This window comes from Caloenas nicobarica, chromosome 3 (assembly GCF_036013445.1).
Source record: "Caloenas nicobarica isolate bCalNic1 chromosome 3, bCalNic1.hap1, whole genome shotgun sequence".
Classification (NCBI taxonomy): Eukaryota; Metazoa; Chordata; class Aves; order Columbiformes; family Columbidae; genus Caloenas; species Caloenas nicobarica.
The window spans coordinates 121,292,263-121,314,233 of NC_088247.1; the positions used below are offsets into that span (position 1 = coordinate 121,292,263).

Genomic DNA, 21,971 nt, shown 5'->3' on the forward strand with positions numbered 1-21,971 from the left:
AAGGTATGAGTTTGGCTGGCAAGTAACAGGGTTACCAGCTGTCTAAAGGATTTTGCAGGACAGGCGCGTGGGCTGGATTAGAAATTTTTTAAAAAATGGTATTGTTAAATAGACTGAAAATGAAACAAAAGAAAACCTTACCCTTAATAAAAGGAATTCTGGTTTTACAAAGTCCAGCAAATACATGGTATCTGGTGCCTGCAGCCAGTCAGCAATGGATCTGCAGGGCACGAAGGAACAGGGTTTCCAGATCATGTTTCAGCAACGCACAAAGTTGAGAGTTGAGTAAACCACACAAGTAGAGCCAGCACAACTGCAGTTTAAACTGCGGTCACAAGTTACTGCAAAAGGTCTGAGGGATTCCACGGTTAATACCTGTTATTAGTCTTTAGGTAGATCATGGCAAGCGCAAGGGTGGCACCCGGACAAGTGACGTCCACGTTTATGGTGTCTCCCTCCTGTGAAAACACAATTCATATTTCAAACCAGCTGACTAGGAGAGCAACAGCTTGCAGCGATGCGCGCTGGCATTCAAAAAATCACTCCGTGCATCAAGACGCGCATCTCTCAGACTCCTAATCCATTGGTATTTTCAGCTTAAAAGAGCAAAAATCATCACCGCGTACCTTGATTTGGTAACTGGGAGACTTGTGCTTCTCTCGGTGCATTCCCGCCTGGAATCGCCGGTGCCCGCCCACCATGTACTGGTAGAGCTGCTCGGGGACATTCAGGTCCGACATGCCGATCAAATTACTGCCGTGCTAAGGGATGAACAGGAGAATAAATAAGTGCCTTCCTATATGCGGAAAAAAAAAACCCCACGCTTTTGGCCCATTTGGAGTAAAGGATGAAACAGGTCTCGTTACCCCACCCCAATATATAATGATTCTCCTGCTAACTGGCGCTGAAATGAGGAGTGGCGCTTACCCCCAGGCACACCATGCCCAAGGCCAGCCCAGACGCAAGGGAATAGGACTCTCTGTCGGTGCAGTATTCCATTTCGGGGCCGGGGGGACGTCCTGCAGAAAAGGAAAAAAAAAAAAAAAAAAAAAAAAAAAATCACCTTTTAGAATTTCAGCTTAGTAAACTTCGTTTAATTAAGCACTACGTTCCTAATGAAATGAGAAGAAAAAAATAACTGTCCCTTATCAGGAAAGTTCTCAGTGGAATTACACGTAATTGTCACTTAACCCATCTAACACCAAATGCAAACCCCTCCAGAAGCAGCAAATATCGCTAAATTATATGGTTGGAGTCCAGAGAGACACTGCAAATGCCACATTACAACTGCGTATACTTTAACACCTCTGAACCCATCCAAATGTTTCAGCAGAGTTCAAAAGCTGTTGCTAGAAAAGATTGCACATGTCAAATTACCAGAAACGTAGCAGATACAATTTCACCCTTAAAATTTATCCCATTCTCTATTTAATAAAGCATACAGTCTCTCTTAACTAAAGTTACATATAAACATGAATAAGAACTTGACTGTTACAAATAAAATCAGCAGAACCGTGACAGTTCAGATCAGAAATTTACTGTTCAGAACCAGCTATCAAGATTAGTGTTTTAGAAAGCCTTAAACCAAATTCAGAACAGGAAAAATTAGGACGAAAAAAAAGAGAGGTGAATATTGTGGTTGGAGATGCACAGCTAAAAGAAACGTTAAAATTCTCAGCTCCCTGACGCACCGTGTGAATCACTTACGCGTTGTGACCCTCCCAGGCCACATTCCATTTATCCCAGCGCTGGCACGTACCGATTTCGGCCAGCAGCACCTCAGCCGTGTGCCGGTGCGCCGTGCCCTGGTACACCAGGCCTATTCCCACGACGGCCGCCACCTGCACGTTGTGGGGCACGTCCAGTTCCGTGGAGGTGGGCGGCAGGAGGGCAGGGATGTGGATGCTCAGGAGGCGCGTGATGGCCATGTCCATCGTGCCCAGCTTGGCGGCAGAAACGCCGAGCAGCAGCCCGATGCTCGTCATCTCGTGGCCCTGGGGAAGGAAGCGCATCAGCCATCGGAGCGAGCAGACGTGTTCAGAAAAGGAAAGACACTTGGCCAAATATCTAACACAGGTCTGACATGCTCAAATGCAGCAGCTAAACTATTTTGATCCACCTCTTCAGGAAAATGAATGCTGGCTGTAAAAGTATTTCATATTACACACGGGTGTAAAGGTATTTCCCAAATGTAGCACCTTAGTGCAGAGGCACACTTTGATCCAAATAGAAGTTTTCATGCCATGAAATACTAAGCATGGTAAAAATGCAGATGTTTAGTTTCCAAAACAAACACCCAAACGCTTGGGTTGTTCTTAAAACAAAACCTTATATTTTTGCTTTAAAAAGATCTTATTTCCTTAGTAGTTCTTGACCAATCTTTCCCCTAAGCCACATGTATCATTTCCCAGTGTTTAAGTTTGAAAGTAATTATTACGGCTTCTTACAATTTAAGGTGAGATTTCAAGAGCACACGTGGTTTTCAGCCTTTTAATGCAAAGTCCATAAAATCTGGAGTCCCTAGCTCTAACTCTGTAATGCAAAGATTAACAAGAACATTTTGATAGAAATTGAGCAGAAGTAATTCAGAGCATTCATCTATGACAACACAACATGGACAGATCCAGTGACAAAACTGCTGAAAATCTTTTAAACAGAGCACTACCAATATTAATGAAGCAACTCCGATATTCTCCCACACAAAGAAACTTCCGATTCAGCTTTTAAAACAAATTTGCTGACTTCTCTTTCTTGATTTGATTAAAGAATTCAAGTCCTACAGATATTTTTCTCTGCTTCCCATGACAGGAGGCCTCACCTTTGTTAGGTAGTCGTGTATATTGAGAGTCGCAAGTTTGGTGAGATGCCCGTTGAGACCCAGAGCCATGAGGAAACCTGCGTATTCGTTGGCCAGCTCGGCAATTTTGGGCTTGTTATAGACGATCCAGGCGGAGTCAATCTGCGAGGCGGGCGCAATCTTGAGGCCGGCGGCCACCCCGTTGTGGAAGCTGGCCCAGCAGGCCATGTTGGGAGGCACATCGATGTTCCCACTGTTCAGATCCACCGTGGTGTTCCTGGGAGGAGCGCGGCCTGCGCACCACAAAAATCATTAAAAAAGCAATTAGGTGAATCCAAACCGCTTTGGAAACAGCTCTCAGCTTAGTCAGGTGGCAAGTGAACAAAGGCTGACAGCGTGCAAGGTCATGCTTCTCATCTGAAGACAGCCCTGGGGTCTTCAGGCGTGCCAGAAGATAAAAGCACAGCAGAATCAATAAACCAGCGACATGGAATTTGCAGTATCTGTGTCCTGTACGACACCAACATCAACCGTCTGTGTGCCCTTAGCAATTTATTTCACTTCTCTCTGCTTCTCAGAATGCACCTGATATAAGGTCTCAGCGTCAGGTAATAACATCAGCCTAACAACAAGAAGCTTGTAGGTGACGGATTCCAAACAACAAGAGCTACTTCTTCACAAAAAGCACACGAAAGCTATGGAACTCTTTCCAGAGAAGACACAGAAGATGCTCTAAAAATTACAAGAGGTTCAGAAGGAAATGGGGTAACAAGCAAAAGAAACTCCGACCAACATACCGGTCAGATTCAGCTTTGGGATGGGCAACTGCTCTGTTGGAACGGGATGATAGGAGAACAAAGTGAACATTCCTCGTCCAACAGGTAGAGCCATGGTTCGCTGGCACAGCTGCAGCAGCCTGGTGGGGAGACAACAGAAAAACCAAGCCAGTTGTTTAATACAGACTTTTTTTTCCAAATCTATGATGTAAAATGAACCAACAGACAACAGACGGCTTTTTCCTATGAGATAGCATATCGTCTTTCCTTTTTTTTTTTTAGCAGGCTAAACTTTTGAACCGAATCTTTGGTGCTTACAAGATGAAGCTCAAAGATACACTTTAGCTGACATCATGTTGAAACTTGTCTCTTTTTCCCCTTAAGCTAGGTGCTAGTTAAACAAATCCACGCTACGGACAATTTAGCAGCCATATCAGAAACAAGGTGAAAGGGGAAAGTAAAACAAAGCTGATTGCCATACGGGATCTTGCTATGACTGGTGATCGCATCTAGTAATAACCTGTGCAGAGAGTTAATAACGTGCTTCCAAGAATGCTGACCACAATTCTCTATGATTTACTCTGGAAACACTTTCTAGACTCGTTAGATTACTCAGTCTGTTGGGTCGGACAATAATTTGGTGCATCCCTTTAGTTTCTGACTTCTGCAGAGTGTTTTGCGTGTCAGTGACGTTCTGAAGTTGGCTTTTTCTTTTGCTTTTTTTAAAAAAGACCCTTTTAACACCCTCGAAATAAGTGAATAAAGAAGCAGGATGGGGGCAATTTTAAGACCACTGGGGGTATAATGCTGCCAACAGGAGATTTCAAAAGACAGAGGCACGGGACAGTGAATTTGCGTTCTGTAGAATTAAAGAGGTCCCCAAACCTGAGCCTTGCTTAGACCTAGGATCAGCCCTGAACAAGGGGCTCTCCAGTTTTAGGCAGGGGATGGATGACGCTTTGTCCCCTACAGAGCTATTTTCTCTATAGAATAGGTTGTGCTTGTATTTTGTAATTCTTAGATAGAAAAAAAAAAGCTACAATCTGCTTTCAAACCTTAACTGATCTCAACATGCTGTCTGGGGCTCAAACGAGCAGTCCTTCCCATCGGCTGCTCCAGCCCTGTGAGCCCCAGCTCAAAGGCAGCGGAGTTGTGATGTTCACCGAGCTTCAAAGACTCGGATTATGAAATCCAACCTTCTCGTGTGTGTCCTTCACCCAGGCCAGCCTACTTTAATGTGAAGTTCAGACTGAAATATATTGCGCTGTTTGGTTAGACACACTTAACTTTGAAGCCACCAAAAACATTCAGATGGTTTTTCACCCGAGTGAAATGCTGATGAAATAACTGCTAGAAACAGAGACAGTTTCTACCGGTTTTCTTTCTCTTCTATGTACTCGTGGTCACTGGCTTCTGGCATCTGCACCACGTTGACGCGCACGGGCCGGGCGCTCTGGAGGAGCCTGCGAACCTCCTGCACACGCAAATCCTCGCTCCAGATCAGCGACATCACCTCCTCGTTCATGTCGTTCATGCCGTCCTCGTCCTCTTCCGACTCCGTGCCCGAGGGAATGTCGGAGGACAGCACCGGGCTCACGGACTACCAGGGAAAGAGAAAGGAAAGAAGTAACATGAACGACACGGTTCACACACTTATATTCACTCAGAAGGCCACGAGGATTGCTGAACATCGCAATCAACGATTTTTGCACATCTAAATGTGATAAATAACTATTGAGACAGGAGGAGCTGACACCTCAAATACGTGAAAGACGTGGCAGGGACTGACGAATGGGAGCGTGGAGAGGCAACACATTAAATAGTCGCCTCCTTTCAAAACTCTTTCTAGTCTCAGAGCAGTAGTAGGAAAGGGCTTTCCCCTCCCTGCCTACACAATTGTCTATGACAGCTATGAAAACACGTGTGCTTTTTACTTCAGGTTCAGCATTGAAAACCAAACCCAGATGAACATTTCAATGTCTATTAAAGCAGCGGTTAAACTCCAGAATAAGCTTTCCAGCAGAAGATACAGTTTCCTTATGGTCTGACAAACTAATTTGGACATTAACCCTAAAGTGGGCCAGTATATTGCTCTTTCTTTTTCATCTTCCACAGAAGAGAGATTCGTTTAAAAAAACCCCACAACACACACAAGGAAGGCGATGAAAAATATTGAAATAAATCCAGGAACAAAAAATCCCCACCCCTCTCTAAACTGGCCATTTTCCCTGTTCTATATCTCAGAATTTCAGCAAGCTGAAAGATGCAGCATCTCACAGACCAGACTGAACACAGGGTCTTCCTAAGGCTCGCCAGTCACACACAGCACTGGGAGTGCAAGGAAATTAACAGCTGATGAATGAAAACCGATTTCTTCTGATAAATAGGCGCTAAATGTCAATACAGAACTGCTCCACCCATATAGCCAGCGTCCGTTCTGAAACAGGAAACTCCACCCTGCCCTCCTGAGAAATGACAAACAATTTGGTGTTTGAAGATCACTTTATCCTTTTAAGGTAACATACATTCGAGGCATTGTCATAAGTAAGTGATAAAAATCAAATTTATCATCATTTTAAGATTCGATACTGTTACAGTTAGACAAAACTTCACCGGCAAAAAATAAAATCGATTTTTAATGAAGGGTGGCAGATGGGATTTGAGCATGCAGTGAATTCACTTTTCTGCTAAATTAATTTTAAAAAAACCCCACTTTTTGGATATGTAGTCATGAAGCCTCTGTTATAAAAAAATTGGAATAGTTTTAGTATCACTTCCAAAGCTAAGACCGCAAAATGAGCTTGACTGAGGTGTACTTGAGACTGCAAATCCCTCTTCTGATCTCCGACCAGGCTGCGGACAATTTCTCTGCTACCCTTACGTGCTTTTGTACATGCCACTAGCCAGCTTTCGAGAAGAGTTTTGGATTCCAGTGTCCTCAACAAGACACGCAAGTGAGCTACAACTTAGTGGGAATCACCAGCATTTCACAATCAGAAGACAACGTCTAAAAGAAAAACACAACCTTTTTTTTTTTTTCCATTTTACCTCAGGATACAAATAACTAAACCCTTTTTGAGAAAAAAGTCTATAAAAAGCATATTTCAGAAAGCAGCCTGACAAATAGTGACTTCCTTCTCCCTGTGCCATTGCTGTTTGAGGACAGAGTCTCCATCCTGAGCACCAAAACCTCTCCAACACCTCTCAAAGGCGCAGTTGTTTTGGGGAGGACGAGGACTCACAGGGACAAACGGCTCTGTAGGCAAAACGTTTGAGGCCCGTGTCTAAATCGAGTTCAAAATCTGTTTTATATTGACAGTTTCCACAGCGATGCACGTACTCTTCCTGTGCCGGATGCTGATTTTTATACTGAAACCCTCACACGCGTGTAAACCCCGTGTCGCCCTTTCTCGAATCCTGCACCTCCTGATGTCCTGAGCAGCAGCAGACGTGGGGAAGGTTCTGAACAGAGCGCCCTGCCCAAAACCCGCTATTGTAGAAATCCATTTCTGTCCATACTCACCGATTTGCCCTTCTGCAGGTTCCCTTCACACGCCTGTTTGGACAGATCCTGGCGGCCGATCAAGAGACAAACGGCTTCTGGCCAGTCGGAGGCGGGCTGCTCTCGGCAGTGATAGATCGCATCTCGGATGGGAAGAGCTGCGCCAAACGGGAGAGACTCCAGATCCCTCAGGGTGAAACCTGAAAATTAACAAAGAACCAAAAAATCAACTGTTTTAGCAAAACTAGATAAAATGTATTTTGTATTAGGCAAGCACAAGGCTATTGCTTATGACAGCTGCCATTTTGCACAACAATAAAAAGCTGCTCTTACCGACATTAGTCATCCAAATAACTAACTTTTCAGCCAGGCTGGAAACAGATGTGCTGCGTCTGAAACTACATCTGTAAAATGAAGGGGAATAAAGAAGAAAGCCATAAAAGCTACTAAAAAACTCAGCAGAAAGGCAAAACTCAGAGTTTAAAATAATACTAAAAACCCCATACCGGTCGTCATCCTGTTCCATCTGCTGTTTTCGTTGTCCTAGGAAAGACAAGGCCACATTAATTCATTAATTCCGTGTTCTCCCAGCAAAAGGACAGCACGTAACAAGCACAGGACACCAGGAGATCCTATGGTCGCACCAAAGCATCATTACCTGACGTGATCTTGTACAAATAGTTGGAGGCTTCATTAGACACAGCGCTCTCATCACCCAGTACGTACAGAGCCACGCTCTGGAGGGGAAACGGAGACAATAAACCAAAGTCACTGAGTGTGTGGCTGTTGCTGTACTGCCTCGTAAACCAGGCAGGGATAACTTCAATAAGTTAACCAGTGGGACAGGTTTATTAGAAAAACATCATTAGTAAATGGAGATTGAAACAACTGAAGCAAGTAACAAACTCTTATAGATTCCTATCTTAAAGCTTGGAAAAAAATAAAGCCTGAAACAACTAACTCAATTTTCCCTCATAATTGTTTTCAAAGGTAAAAAGAGAAAGATCGTCTCAACAGAAAAAACATGTTCCAAGTACATTTCCCATGTTTCTCACATTTCATTTAATTTCTCTTGCCAAACAGACACGTCACCTACAGACACCATTTCTCACTCAGTTTCCTCCACCTTTGGAATACTGGCTGCTTTGTGAAGGTTTCAAGCGAGAAGTTGTTCCCCATTCAAAGCAGGGTGCACTTCAGGTGTTTAGCCAGCAAAATCAACGTCATCTCTCACCCTCGTTACTTTTCGATACTGCCAAACAAGCTGGTGTGCCAAAGGCAAAAATCACAGGTAAAAATCTGGTGTGTTTTCCATTAAGATTTTTGGATAAGACATGTCAGCTCTGACTTCCGCACAGGAGGCAGGAGAAAAGACAGAGCTGGACAGACACAGGTGACAGCCCAAGGGAAGGGCTACAGCTCTTCAAAATTTGAATGCAGAGGCAAATTAAATTAAATTAAATTACACTTAAGTGTATCAGCGCTCCAAAGAACCTCTGTGCTGCTGCTTCAACCCTCCACACCCTGAAGCAGAGGACAGGCTGACCCTGGCAGAGACTCCATGACAAGTCCTGGACACTTGGGTCGGAGCAGAGTCTCTCCTCCCTGTCCTGCTTTCCATCCCCATCCCTCTCAGGCTCCAAACCCCATATTTGCAGGATTTCCCCATGAACGCTTCGCCAATAAGCGAGCAAGGCTGACCAAGAGATAACATCAGCACTTACAACTACTCATGCGACTAAATGTTGATGTTGCTACATGCCCAAGAAGAAAGCCGGGAAATTCTCGCTCGCAAAATACAGTTAACTTGAAGTTACATTATGACTTTGCACATACCACTGCTGCAAACCACAAGAAAAAAACATAAGCAGCGAAGCATAGGGTACTCACGAGCTCTCCTTCCCAACCTCAAATATCTCCTCCACCTGCTGAAACCCATCCACACCCTGCAGTAATATTCAAGTAATAGAAGAGGGGACTCACAGGGATTCCTCTCTGCTAAATATCTATTATTCTCCTGGTGGGGAGGCCGCCACTGCACAGTTTACTATATTGCAGGGATACTCAGGAGAATTTAATGCAGACAGATGAGGTTTACTTAGAATGGAGCAGCAACACTTGGAGATGCTGAAGTCTCACTCGCAGGACACGAAGTAGCTGACAGAATAAAACATCCTTTTTACCGAAGTACGTACCAGTACTACCAGTTTGCTCCTCTCGCAGATTCCCGGTAAGTAAGGGTAAGGCTGCACGCCTCCTCCCGTCAGACAGGAGCTGAGCCACTGGAAGATACTGGGAGGCTCGGCAGAAAAAAATGAGGGATGGTGCATGAAACCTGTTTGGACTAAATCATACAGACAGCAATGACACTGTGTTCACAGCAAATGCACAAAAATGCTCCACTACTCCTAAAGCAAGACCTACAATGCTGCTTCTGTTGCATTTGGGGGAAATACAGTATTTTTGTTGCAAACAGACCAGATCTCCCTCCTGTTAGATGGAAGTTTATCACTAGATGGTAATGACAACAAAAGACACTTGTCTTTCAAGAACAAAAATGATCTCTCTCAGCCCAGGGTGAAAAGGAAAACATAAAACATTAGTAGCTCTCAAAAACCTCACTGGAACAGTCTTGTAATTCAACAACAATAAATTGCTTAAGCGAGAGGACAACCTAACTATAATAGCCTCTGCCTTCCCTGACCACAAACACGAGTAGCAACGCCAGACCGATGATATATTATTTTTCTGGTCAGGAGAAGCAGTAGTTTATCTTACATGACTAACAAATCTCCAGCTCGTTGACTACACAATACTGATTTCACTACGGTCTTCTCAGGCGGCCATGAAAAACAAGGCAACCTCAGCACAGCCAGCGGTTTTGCATGTGGAGGTTAAGTCCTGACCAGCTTTGAAGAGAACAGTTAGCAACAGGCTCAGAATTAGTGATAAACTGCAAATCATCATCGCTGAATATCCAGCTTTGCACAGTCTTAAACTCACCTTGATCAATGATGCAGATCTGTCTGGAGGTGTTCACAAGGGCTGGGTAGTCTCTGTAGTAATAATCTATATAAGCTTCAAGTTTTAAATCTCTAGAATGAGAGAGATTTCAGTCACGTTAGATGGAGAAAAACCCACCCAACCTTTCTGCATTTCTGTGACATTTTCTTGTTGATTTTTAAAAGTGTTTAAAATCTTACAGATTTCATGAGCTGAGCCAATGCAGTAGATTAAAAAAAAGAGCTGCAGCGTCTAAGATTTGTGAATCACACTGATGTTGGGGAGTGGTAAGAACTGTATGAGATTTCCTGAAGCAAATCTCTATGCTCAATAAGGTTTTGAACACTCATTAATTTTCTTCACAAAGTCTGCTTCAATTTGTGCAGTCCCCAAATTCTCCAAAAAAATAACACGCGCCCACCATCAAGAGACACCACAAAATATATACCTGCAATTTGTCTGCATACCTGGCCAGCTGAACCAGAAGAACAACAAGTGAACGAATCCCTTCTCCCATGAGACAATTCAGTTTGAGCTCCTCGTAGATGAGATGAAGAACAAAGAAAATAGCAGGAATGTGGGTGAAAAGGAGGGTTGAGGAATCCAGACTAAGGCTCTGTGCAAAGTCCTCCTTCGGAGCTGAAACTTCCAGAGGGTCCAGTCGCAAAGCTTTGGCTATAGGATGAGACTCGAAATTCCTGTGGTAATCAGAGCTTAAGAGATATTCCCAGTCCTAGACCAAACAAAAAGGAAAGAGATCCATATTAAATTTATTCCCGAGTCCAACCTACTTCTCTGGCAGCAAGAATCCTGACAAGCAACGTCTCGTGATGCAGTCACCGCACAGGGCAAAATAACTTTTCTTCCCCCAGAGGTTTGTAATCTCAGATGAGCTCAGATGAAATGCGCTACTCAGAGGGTGTTTCCTCTGCTTTGCCTTTAAAAAAAAACCAAACCAACCACCCACCCCCAATGCTCTTACTTCTAAAAGAAAACCATTTCTTACTTCATCTGACCCTGTTTCTGAGGGTCTAGCCTTCTTTGGAGCAATAACTGGTGAAAGCGATCCTTCAAGATCAAGCTGCGAGAAATAAAAAGATCAAAAGTAGCTCAGAATTACAATTCGCAAGGTTGCACAAGTAAATCGCCAATCGTGACACCTGAATTCAAACTAAACATTACATGGCATGGCTTTAGGAACTTCTATACACTTTGCTTTCATATAAAACATAGACTGCAGTTTGATTTTTTTCTATCCACAGCTAGTTAACGTGGTGTATGGTGCATGAACGTCACAGTTTGACTGCTGAACATCTGGGAGGACAGAGGAAATACTGCAGATGAGCTAAAGCTGGTGATGTACATATAGTCATTGCTTTCACTTCAGTTGTACAAATAACCTTGCTGGTGATTTTTTTTTCCTGAGAGTACTGCAAATGTACTTGCTAGCAGGAAACCCGCTCACAGAAAACTCCAAATAATTCAGTAAAACGGTTTAAAAAAGTAGAACTTTAAACATCATACTTCAAAAACTACATGGAAAAATCCTCCTTATGAAACAGGAATCTGAGTTGCGATCTGTGTTTCTAGCAAAAATTGGCTTAATATGGGTTAGGTGAATCAAATCTTTAACGCATCAGTGTTGATCATGAAATGGAGTCAAATCTTCATAATCTATTTTTATTTGACCAAGCCAGTTGGTGACAAGTACCACATTTCATGATAAATACAGACTAAAATGTTGCCCTAAAATTAGCAATATGAACTGATGAGATGGCCATCTTGTGACTTAAGACAAGACACAGTCTATTTCTGACACAATTCCGTGTCTCTCTAACCATTTTGAACCTTGAGGATTTACCAGTAGCATTAACACAAGCTATGACAAACAACACATGAGCCTGCTTACGTTCCGTGTCCAGGACAGTCTCTCTGTGTTGTAACCCATCATGTTCATGAGACACGTTACAAATAAATTCCATTCCGAGTGGTAGTTGGGTCCTCCTGGCGCATTGTAAGCACTGTACCACTTGACAAGCATCTGCACCGCTATCTCCTTGGGCAGGATCGCTTTGATGCCTTGCAGACACCTTTTCACTGTTGGAAAACAAAAAAAGAAAAAAAAAAAAATGAAGTATGTTTTCTGTCTTACCTCCTGGTACTTCTTCCAATCAGCGCTATAAATCTCTACAGTTCTTGGACCTCCTTTCAACTCTCGGGCAGCTCTTTCACTAAAAGCCACACCACACCACTTCTGAGAGCTGCTCCTTTAGTTCAGGCTAAGCACAGCCCTTCTGATTCACCACGCAAAGGGGAAAAAAGTTCCTTTTTGCTCATTACTGAAACCAGCTTGTGTCTGAACTGGCATCTCAGCCCTTCCTCAAAGAACAACATACACAATGGTGGAGAGCAAAGCACCCTAAAGAACAAAGGAAGTTTTAAGAGTGCAGTGAGTGAAGCACTAAAAGCAACAAAGAACATCTAAATAAACGGTAGCAGCTCTAGAAGGTAAGTTAATAGAGCTTGGAACACATGGTACTGAATCATTACAGTCTAAGCCATGCAGAAACTTAAAAATGAACCCTCAAAAATTATGGAACATTTTTTTGTGAGGGATTCTGAATCATACCTAGTTCCGAAGTGGCGATTTCGGGAATGGTAATCCGAACCATTGTGTTATTGCTGAGTTCCTGAAAATATAAAACCAGCAAGGGTCAAATTATGAAATGCATAAAGTAAAGCCAGAACCCTTTTCTATCAGCTCAGAACTCATTTGTGTACTAAGCATATTCCTAATTCCTGGCTATTTGCAACACTACAGATTTGCGACCTCGGACGCTAGCTCCACGAAACAGATCTTCAGCTGAACCGCTTGAGGGAATCAATTAAATTCTGTGACTTCTAGAGAATTCTACAGGGAAGAAAATGTGGAGCCACCAACCCAAGTGTTACATTTTGCTGTTGATCAGGAGCTGCTTCAATGTCTCACTATACAGTAGAAGTAAATTTGACCTTCGCTTAGCTCTGCTAACAAAGCCTTGACTCCAATTATGGGATAATACCTACCAAAGTTACTCTGTTGTGGACAGGATCTCTCAGAGCATGAACGAAAGTCCCGAGCTGCTGAAAAGTACAGTCTTCAACATAAGTTGAGTCGTGAAGCTTGGCAGAATCCCTCAGCTCTGGAACTGGTGACAAAAGCACACTCTGAAAAGTGGTAAAAATGATTGCTTAGAATTGTTGAAATAAAAGGATCTGAGCAAAGGACAGCTAAAATTGTCACTCTTAATGTACTGGTAAGTATTTTGGAAATAACTACAAATATCTTTCCAACCTCTGCCTCAGACGTTTTACAGAAATCATAAATAAATAAATAGTGCAGCACTAAATAGATCTTTAAACACTGTTTATTCAGGGGATTTACAGAAGAAAAAAAAAAAAAGAAAATATTTAGCCCCAAAAGATACCTTGAAAGTTAAAAATCAAGCAATCATTTGAAGCTGTTACAACAAAACCCTTTTTTCTTACCTCTTCCAGGGGCCCCAGGTGCTTGTTCGAAGGTTTGGCCGGGGTGCTGGCACTGTCCAAGGGGGTGCTCGGCCGAGGCATTGGGTTGGACATTGTCAGCGATGGAGCGGGCAGACCTGGAATAAAAACCTTCCCCACCTTTTGGGGAACAACATATGAGAAAACAAATAGTTGGTTTTCACGCCTGTTCTTCCACGAGCTTGCTTACAGACACAGACATCATCAGATTTTAACGTCTTAAAGGAAAAGTTTTAAGAAAAGTGGGTAAGTACTTAAACTAAAGTGTCTGAAGAGATTGAAGATTAGTTCGTGTAATTACTCTCTTCAGATGAGGACACAATGAAAACACCACCATATATGGTCAGTATTGTACATTATTGCTACAGGTCCACTCCCATGAAAAGCTCTAGCAGGGCTTCCCTGAGAAAGTTCCACTTTCAGAAAGTATATTTTTTTTTCATATACATACACATGTACAAATTGCAGTGTTCAAGGTTTCTGCATACAGAGAGAACACATTACACCTCTGTAGAACTTAAGAAAAAGTTTTAATCATTTTGGATGAATCACATCCATCCTAATAACAGCCCCTTGTAAGGCAAAATAATCTGACATCTAAAACTATCTGGCATGCTATACAGAAGTTGGAAAGTTTTTTTTCTTCAGGAATTATTTTTTTCCGTATTCTTCAAGTTTTCTTTCTTTGAAAGCATTTTATTACGTTAGTATTTTACTATTGCTGAAAATAAGCTCAAGAGATTCTTCAGAACTATCTTTCCAGCGCTGCACGCAAACTACACTTGGTACGTGAGCACAGTTGCCTTCCCGAGCGAGTCCCCAGCCAGCAGCAGCTTAAAACGATCCCTTGTAAGGTCTGAGGCTCACAGGATCCCTCCGCACAGCCAAAGATTTAAACATTTATGTTGGGACAGAAAAACAGTTACTCACCCGAACCACTCCAGAATAAAGCACTAGAGTTCCACTGCCCTCCAGAACCAGCAGCATATCGATGCCCTGCCAGAATCAAGCAGCACGTTCAGCTTCTTGTAGTTAAGTAAGAAGATTCACTTAACTACAGGGGTTGGACAACAAGCAACGAAGCAGGAGTACAAGTCCACGCAGAGGTACATACCTGCACCGGAGCTGCATCCTTCGCTTGAATATTGGTAATAGAACCAAAGATCAGCTGCGACTTGTCATTGCTCTCTTGAAATTTTACACACCTAGAGATTTGAGAAAACAACAGGAAACATAAAAGGACTGTGCTACCTGTTGGTACAAAAAAGAGAAAATTTAAACTCTGCTGGACGGTGTAGTTACTTTTATTGTGGTACATCTGCTTGCTTCCTCCTTCCTTTGCTTGTTTTGCCCTTCTACTCGACTTATTTTTACTCTGGTGGTCGAATTAAAACCCCAACATACTTCTAAAGGGTAAAGATGAGGATAAAGAATTCCATCCAAATTACAGTCAATATTCTCTCGCAATTTCAGTTTTATTTAAATAGCCCAAATCTTCTATGCCACCAGAGTTAAAAACATGTCATACGAGAGCCAGTGATGTACCACATGTTGTCATAACAGATTCCACTGTCTGGAAGAATAAATAAGTTAAACCCCATATTTTTAGAGTATTCCTCCTCATTCACCTGTCCCCAGGACAGGGATTCTCACCGCAGCTGGAGCTGGGATTCCACCAAAAAGCACAAGAACTTCTGCCCACAAAGGTCAGTGGTAATAAACACTTTTGACGCTTGGGAATTCTTCTCCCTGTAAAAGAGACACAATGATCAGCACGTGTTTGTCTGCTGTAAACATTTTAGTGAAGGAAAACAGTGTCCCCAGGCTGTAGAGTCTCACTGGACTTCAGTGCGCAGTGCATCACGGTGCTAGAACGTGCCAGTCTCCGTTTCAGTCATTACTCTCAAAATTGATTTTCTAGCACTCCAATCTTCCCATTCCCCACTTTTTGGCACACAGAGCACAAGCTATTTGGCTTTGTTCTCCTGTTCAATCCTTGGGTTTATGCTGTGTTTTGCCCATTTTGATAGTAACACAGAAAGAGACACTCCCCTAGAAGATTAAAAAAAAAAAATCCACCCCAAAGCAATGACCAGGTCAGAACCTACTTTGCTTTAGAGATCTCATGAAACCATTCCCCAGCTCACAGGGTTACAGATAACACGGCAGGTAACACTGTTCCAAGTGCCCAATTCCCTTTGGCAAAGAGCATCATTTTCCAAAAAAAATTAGGAACTGCAAGTCCACAGGCCTATTCTAAGGCAGCGCCATTTGCAGAAAGCACACACTGAAATAATAATTTTACTTTATTTCCCTCCCCGCAATGAAAATCCAGAACTTCTCACACCCCAACACAAGCACCTGACCTCATGTTTGTGACTGTTTCTGTCCACAGATGATCTATACACAGTTCGGGGATGATGGGCTCCGTTTCTGGGATGAGGAAGGAATCGCTGGCAGTGCTGTTTGGCGAATGGGTAATACTGTGCCTCTTTGGTGACTGGACGTTACCGGAAAAGTTGAACCTCTGCACTCCCGAGAAGGAATGAACTCCCAGGGCAGGAGAGTGAGAGCGGCTGCAAGCAAAGACAGAAGACACTCGTGAAAAGTGCATTTTCAAAATCAGGTACAGAATCCCCGAGAGCTCATACACCAGTAGAGACTTCAAAACCAAACCCAAACCATCCTAAACCAGAAGCTAGTTCAGTATTAGGTCACTTTAGAAAGAACACCTCAGCATAGGATAATTATTATCTAATTAGTTTCCAATCATCTATGTCAGAATCTAACAGGTGGGGTTTCAGAAGAAAGAAAACCAACAATTTGGGGTCTCTTCCAACTGAAATGATCCTATGAGTCTATTTTAGGTAGTGTAGGTGATTCCATCAGAAAATCTCTCCCAACCTGTTCCCTCTAAATATGGTTTTCTTTGGAAAAATCTAATTAAAAACACTCAGGACTCAGAAGACCTGCAGACAGTCCCCGACTCCACTACCAACTGGCTGTGTGATGACAGAACAGCCTCTTCTGTGGCATAAATCTTATTCTACAGCCTGGGTTCTTTGGTTTTGTTCAGCGCTCACCTCAAAGCAGCCATGTTGGAGATGGAGGGGGAGCGGGACTGCACGCTGGGCGACGACGCAGAGCGGCTCTGGCTGTGCAGGGACGAGTAGTTCTGAAAAGGGGAGCCCACGGGCGAGTCGCCTTTGGAGAAGCTTCTGAGGTGGGCGGTCAAAGAGCTGCTGGTGGCCACGTGCTGTGGCGTGCCCATCTGCTCCGAGAACTTCAGCACCGTGTTCTGCTCCTGCGAGGGAAAACAGAGGTGTTAGTGCAAACAGCACATGGGCAATAACTGACAGGAAGATGCTCAAATAGCTTGTTTCATCAGTTAGGTGTTAAAAAACCCCCACACCAAACATCTTGCTCTCTTATAAATAAAATAAATCACAAATAACCAGGCGTTTCTAACACATACAGCCATAATGGGATATAAACACACACACAAAGTTTTTGATAATGATATTTGGTTGACAATTAATTTGTACCTCTGGCTTCACTCTCCGGAGAGCCCAAACAGTGTGTAAACTCTGCACAGTGTCGTAGGTCATCACGATGGAGGGTTCAGCACTGAGAAACACGATCCTCATGGTGTGATCAGCGACGTACTGCACTCGGCCAGAGCCAAACACGCCTGCTGAAGAAGCGGTTCACTTCAGTTAAGGTGAAAGGATCATTTCTACAGCTGCATTATCAGTTCCAGCGTTAGCATTCTTTCTTCTGCAATCTGGGTTTCTTTCCTGAACAGTTTCCCTGTTTGCAAAGCAGCTAAAACACCCCAATTCTGAATTCTTGAGAGCGATCATTTGCCAATTTTGTAATGCAGAAAACCCTCAAGTGACACCTTAAACATTTGATGCCGCACTGATGGACTCCAAGTGACAGATCTGCAGATGTCCACCTACCTCCAGACTTACAGACAAGAGGTGTTATCTCATCCAACGGGTGCAACATGCTGAACATCGTAGGCAAAGGCTCCCTGGAAAAAAACAAGAAAAAAAACACGTTCAAAAACCAAACGCTAACAAGCAGAATTGCTCTCTTGTAGCTGGTGCATGTGCTGCGAGCCCAAAACAGCTCCTCAGACATTAACGAACCAGAGCCTGAAACAGCAGAGACATCCATCCCTTTCACAGAAGTTTGTTTGATTAACCGAGCAGAGCCAGACAAGGCTGGTGTATCAAACGGAATGATTAGGTCTTGGTTTACCATCTCAGATCACTTGGGAATGACCCCACCTGCTGGCCACAGGACGGGCTTTGGCCTGAGTGAACAGAGCACTAACCTCCAACATCTTCAGAACCTCTATTTATAATCCTAACTCTTCTGCGAATCACAAGTGTCAGGAACAGACACATGAAGTCCAAGAGAGAATGAGCAGCTGTATTAAAGCTGCTCATCAGCACGACATCCAGGTCCTTGCTCTGCTCCTCAGCTGTGTGCTGCAAATCTGGGCTCTGGGATCCTCACCAAGCAGGTAACAGGATGCTCCAGACATTTACAGCATCCTGCAGTGGAGAGCAAACCTCTCCCTGACAACCCCTCGGTGATCTCCCAGCTGTCCATCACAGCCTGGGACCAATTGCCCCACAAACCTTCATGAAATCAGGCAGGAACACCCATATCGTGCTTCCCATACCCTATTCCACCACCACTCCCAACCATTAACACAATATCGGAGGAATATCACGGATTTTTGGTATTCAGCCCCGTTCTGCTCTTCAGGTTTCACCTGATTTGATCTGGCCCCATCCTGAACACACAAACACACACACACCCCCTTCCATTATTGCTCTTCAACTCTCTCACTCCTGTGTTATCACAGATGAGCAAACAGTCTATAATAAAACTACTAAAGCCACTCGTTACACACCTGGGTGGACTCGGAGGTACTTCGTGCGAAGAACTGCTGCGCTCAAATAACAAACCATATTTTGTTGGCCAGACGTTTGCGACCTATAAAAAAATTACAAATATATCTATGACCAAAAAAAAAACCCCACCAACAAACAAGTACTTCCTATACTGATTATGTTTCACATTCGAGTATCTCGTTAGAGCAAAATAAGATGTTTAGGCCTTTTCTTGAGAGCAATGTAAATCAGAGCAGGTTCTCAAACTACAAAGCTGTCAGACCCACGCTGTCCCACACGATACAACCAGCTGCAACTACTTCCAGAATATTCTGTGCCCTGACCACATGGCCACACTTTCATCAGCTTCATTCCTTTCACCTACCGCGCGAAGAAATCCAGCAGCCACCACCAGCACAGTGTGCAAACAGATAACAAGCCCACTTGAGGACAAAAACCCAACTAAACAAAAGGACAGCACTTACCTGAAAAGGTAAAGCAGCAATGTAATCCTTTCCCTCTATGCTATGCACATTTATACAAGAATTCTGCAATATGCAGATACATTTCTCTACTATTTCATCACTGCCTGAAACTGGGGAGAGAAAAAAAAAAACAAAACACCACCACACAGTAAAGTTTCTCTGTTTCTTTAGACATTCTCTACACACAAAATGTAAGCTTGAGGGGGGTGGATGTCTTAGCCCAACAAGTCTTGACTAAACTCATGCCAAGAGGGCGGAACTCACAGCATTTGTTTGGCATTACGGTAAGCGGGAAACTCACCCTCAGCTTTGTCAGATTTTTCCTGGGGTATCGTGAAGTCGCACCATAAGGCCTAAAACCAAACACAGTGCGATTATTTCCAAAGAACGAGCTGATGCTGCTACACAATCTCATCTTTCTGCATTTCCCAAAATAACTCCACCTCAGAGAACGGCTTGAAAACAGTCACTGCGGATTTTTTGAGGTCACATATTGCCCAGAGAGGTGGTGGATGCCTCATTCCTGGGGACATCCCAGGCCAGGCTGGACGTGGCTCTGAGCAACCTGAGCTGGTAAAGATGTCCCTGCTCATGGCAGGAGTCGCACTGGGGGAGCTGGGAAGGTCCCTTCCCACCCAAAATATTCTACAAGTCTATAAAGTTGTCATCTTTCCACTTTTTTGTACCTGCAGGACAGGGCTGTCGACAGTGAAAGCTTTATAGACAGCAGACGCTTGGTTTTTACTCCCTTTGCTCCAGATGACCACGTTGCTGGCCACGTACAGCTCCTCGTCGTAGTCCGCCTCCTCCCCAACATCACTGACGCCTTTCCTCAGCTGCCAGCTCTCCTGAAAACCAGAGAATCATTTCAGTTGGAAGAGACCCTCAGGATCATCGAGTCCAACCATAACCCAACTCCGGCACTACCCCATGTCCCTGAGAACCTCGTCTAAAGGCCTTTTAAACCCCTACAGGGACGGTGACTCCACCACTGCCCTGGGCAGCCTGTTCCAATGCCCGACAGCCCTTTCCAGGAAGAATTTTTTCCTAATATCCAATCTGAACCTCCCCTGGCGCAACTTGAGGCCGTTTCCTCTTGTCCTATCGCTTGGGAAAAGAGGCCAACCCCCTCCGTGCTCCAAGCTCCTTTCAGGCAGTTGTAGACAGCGATAAGGTCTCCCCTCAGCCTCCTGTTCTCCAGGATAAACGAAGAGAAGCTGCCAAATTCACGTATACTGTGATTAAGTTACAAAAGACGTATAAATGCTTTCTGACCACCTGCAAAACCAGGGGATATTTTTCAAGTTTTAGATCATTCTGCACGACAAGAGGCAGGCAGGAGATTAAGTAAGACACTGTTTAGAAGCAGAGTTCTTAGTTCATATTTAACTAATAATTAATAGGTGTATTGTAAGAAAGGAACTAAAGAATTATAACTAACACTATCAATTATTTCTTAGCATAGATGTATTGTATGTCAAAATTTCAAAAAATTGTAATGCATATGTAATAATTATGTGAATATAAGCAATGCAAGAGCATCCAGTCTTTGGGGCACTTATGGAGGATAATCCCCAGAGCTCCCCAGCACTGATAAAATAAAAAACGCTGCTTAACAGTATCATTGACTCTGCTGTTAAGTTTATTTCTCCGTTTCATAAACACCCAAGTTCCCCCAGCCGCTCCTCATCAGACTTGTGCTCCAGCCCCTCACCAGCTCTGGTCCCTTCTCCGCACTCTCTCTAGTATTTCAATGATCACAGAATCCCAGAATGTCAGGGGTTGGAAGGGACCTGGAAAGCTCATCCAGCCCAATCCCCCCGTCAGAGCAGGAACACCCAGATGAGGTTACACAGAAGGTGTCCAGGTGGGTTGGAATGTCTGCAGAGAAGGAGACTCCACAACCTCCCTGGGCAGCCTGGGCCAGGCTCTGCCACCCTCACCGGGAACAAGTTTCTTCTCATATTTAAGTGGAACCTCCTGTGTTGCAGTTTGCACCCACTGCCCCTTGTCCTATCGCTGGTTGTCACTGAGAAGGGCCCGGCTGCATCCTCCTGACACTCCTCCTCTGTATATTGATAACCATGAATGAGGTCAATGACGAGGGGGCCAAACCCGGACACAGGACTCACCACTGCCCAGACATTCGCAAGGCAAAATTACCACAGCCCGGGGCTCACAACAACCCGGCCTGGGCCGGCCCTTGAGGGGAAAGCCCCGGGGGCCCAGGCCTCCTACCCGCTGCCGCTCGTGGATCGTCACCTCCCGCAGGGAGCCCACCAGGCCGGCGGCGCCGTCGGAGGAGCAGAGCTCGGAGGAGGCGGGCTGCAGCCGCCGCAGCTGCAGGCTCAGCGCGCTGGGGTGGCGCCGGCACCGCTCGCGGCCCCGCGGGGCGAACTCCGACAGCTCGCCGGCCGCTATCATCGTCGCCCTCTCGTCAGAGTGGTCCGACATGGGGGCCCCGCTATCCTCATTATTTCTGCGGGGGGGGAAAGGGGAGGAACGCGCGCCCGCGGGGCGGGAAGCGGCGGCTCCTCACGCGGCGGCGCCTCCTCACACGGGCGCCGCCATCTTGGCGCTGCCGCCGCGCGGGGGATGCCGGGAGCGACATGGCGGCGGCCCCGCCCCCTCGGGGCCCTCACAGGAGATTGCTGCCCGCGGAGGCGCCTGGCGCGGGGGGTGAAACAAACAAAAATAAACAGCGGAGTCAATTATACCGTCAAGCGGCACTCTTTATTTTGAAACCGAAAAAATAAACTTAACAGCAGAGTCAGTTATACCCTTAAGCGGCATTCTTTATTTTATCAGCGCTGCGAATAAGTGCTCCAAAGACTGGACGCTCTTGCGTTGCTTATACTCACTTAATTATTACACATGCATCACAGTTTTTGAAAATTTTGGCATGCATCTATACTAAGAAATAACTGGTGATGTCAGTCATAATTGCTTAGC

The 21,971-nt window shown here is 44.5% G+C and overlaps 1 protein-coding gene across 2 annotated transcripts in view; it reads right to left on the reverse strand.

The window, feature by feature from the left end:
- Window positions 1–21,600, reverse strand: part of ANAPC1 (anaphase promoting complex subunit 1) — a 29,984-nt gene extending 8,384 nt beyond the window's left edge. Inside the window, exons 1-32 of one of the 2 annotated variants that reach the window (XM_065631144.1) lie at window positions 21,258–21,600; window positions 19,706–19,867; window positions 19,321–19,372; window positions 19,020–19,129; window positions 18,555–18,637; window positions 17,587–17,660; window positions 17,170–17,315; window positions 16,708–16,928; window positions 15,991–16,200; window positions 15,278–15,373; window positions 14,739–14,829; window positions 14,555–14,620; window positions 13,607–13,744; window positions 13,145–13,285; window positions 12,708–12,768; window positions 11,988–12,175; window positions 11,085–11,159; window positions 10,546–10,811; window positions 10,079–10,170; window positions 9,271–9,419; window positions 7,734–7,812; window positions 7,582–7,618; window positions 7,409–7,479; window positions 7,097–7,275; window positions 4,947–5,173; window positions 3,595–3,713; window positions 2,819–3,090; window positions 1,760–1,994; window positions 928–1,019; window positions 627–761; window positions 376–458; window positions 142–220 (exon numbers count right to left, since the gene is read on the reverse strand). In XM_065631144.1, coding sequence (XP_065487216.1) covers window positions 142–220; window positions 376–458; window positions 627–761; window positions 928–1,019; window positions 1,760–1,994; window positions 2,819–3,090; window positions 3,595–3,713; window positions 4,947–5,173; window positions 7,097–7,275; window positions 7,409–7,479; window positions 7,582–7,618; window positions 7,734–7,812; window positions 9,271–9,419; window positions 10,079–10,170; window positions 10,546–10,811; window positions 11,085–11,159; window positions 11,988–12,175; window positions 12,708–12,768; window positions 13,145–13,285; window positions 13,607–13,744; window positions 14,555–14,620; window positions 14,739–14,829; window positions 15,278–15,373; window positions 15,991–16,200; window positions 16,708–16,928; window positions 17,170–17,315; window positions 17,587–17,660; window positions 18,555–18,637; window positions 19,020–19,129; window positions 19,321–19,372; window positions 19,706–19,867; window positions 21,258–21,473 — 4,245 coding nt within the window. In that variant the 5' untranslated portion in view covers window positions 21,474–21,600. Of the gene's footprint in view, window positions 1–141; window positions 221–375; window positions 459–626; window positions 762–927; window positions 1,020–1,759; window positions 1,995–2,818; window positions 3,091–3,594; window positions 3,714–4,946; window positions 5,174–7,096; window positions 7,276–7,408; window positions 7,480–7,581; window positions 7,619–7,733; window positions 7,813–9,270; window positions 9,420–10,078; window positions 10,171–10,545; window positions 10,812–11,084; window positions 11,160–11,987; window positions 12,176–12,707; window positions 12,769–13,144; window positions 13,286–13,606; window positions 13,745–14,554; window positions 14,621–14,738; window positions 14,830–15,277; window positions 15,374–15,990; window positions 16,201–16,707; window positions 16,929–17,169; window positions 17,319–17,586; window positions 17,661–18,554; window positions 18,638–19,019; window positions 19,130–19,320; window positions 19,373–19,705; window positions 19,868–21,257 lie in introns of both variants that reach the window. The other variant, XM_065631143.1, reaches the window with a different exon arrangement.
- Between the last annotated feature and the right edge of the window lie 371 nt (window positions 21,601–21,971).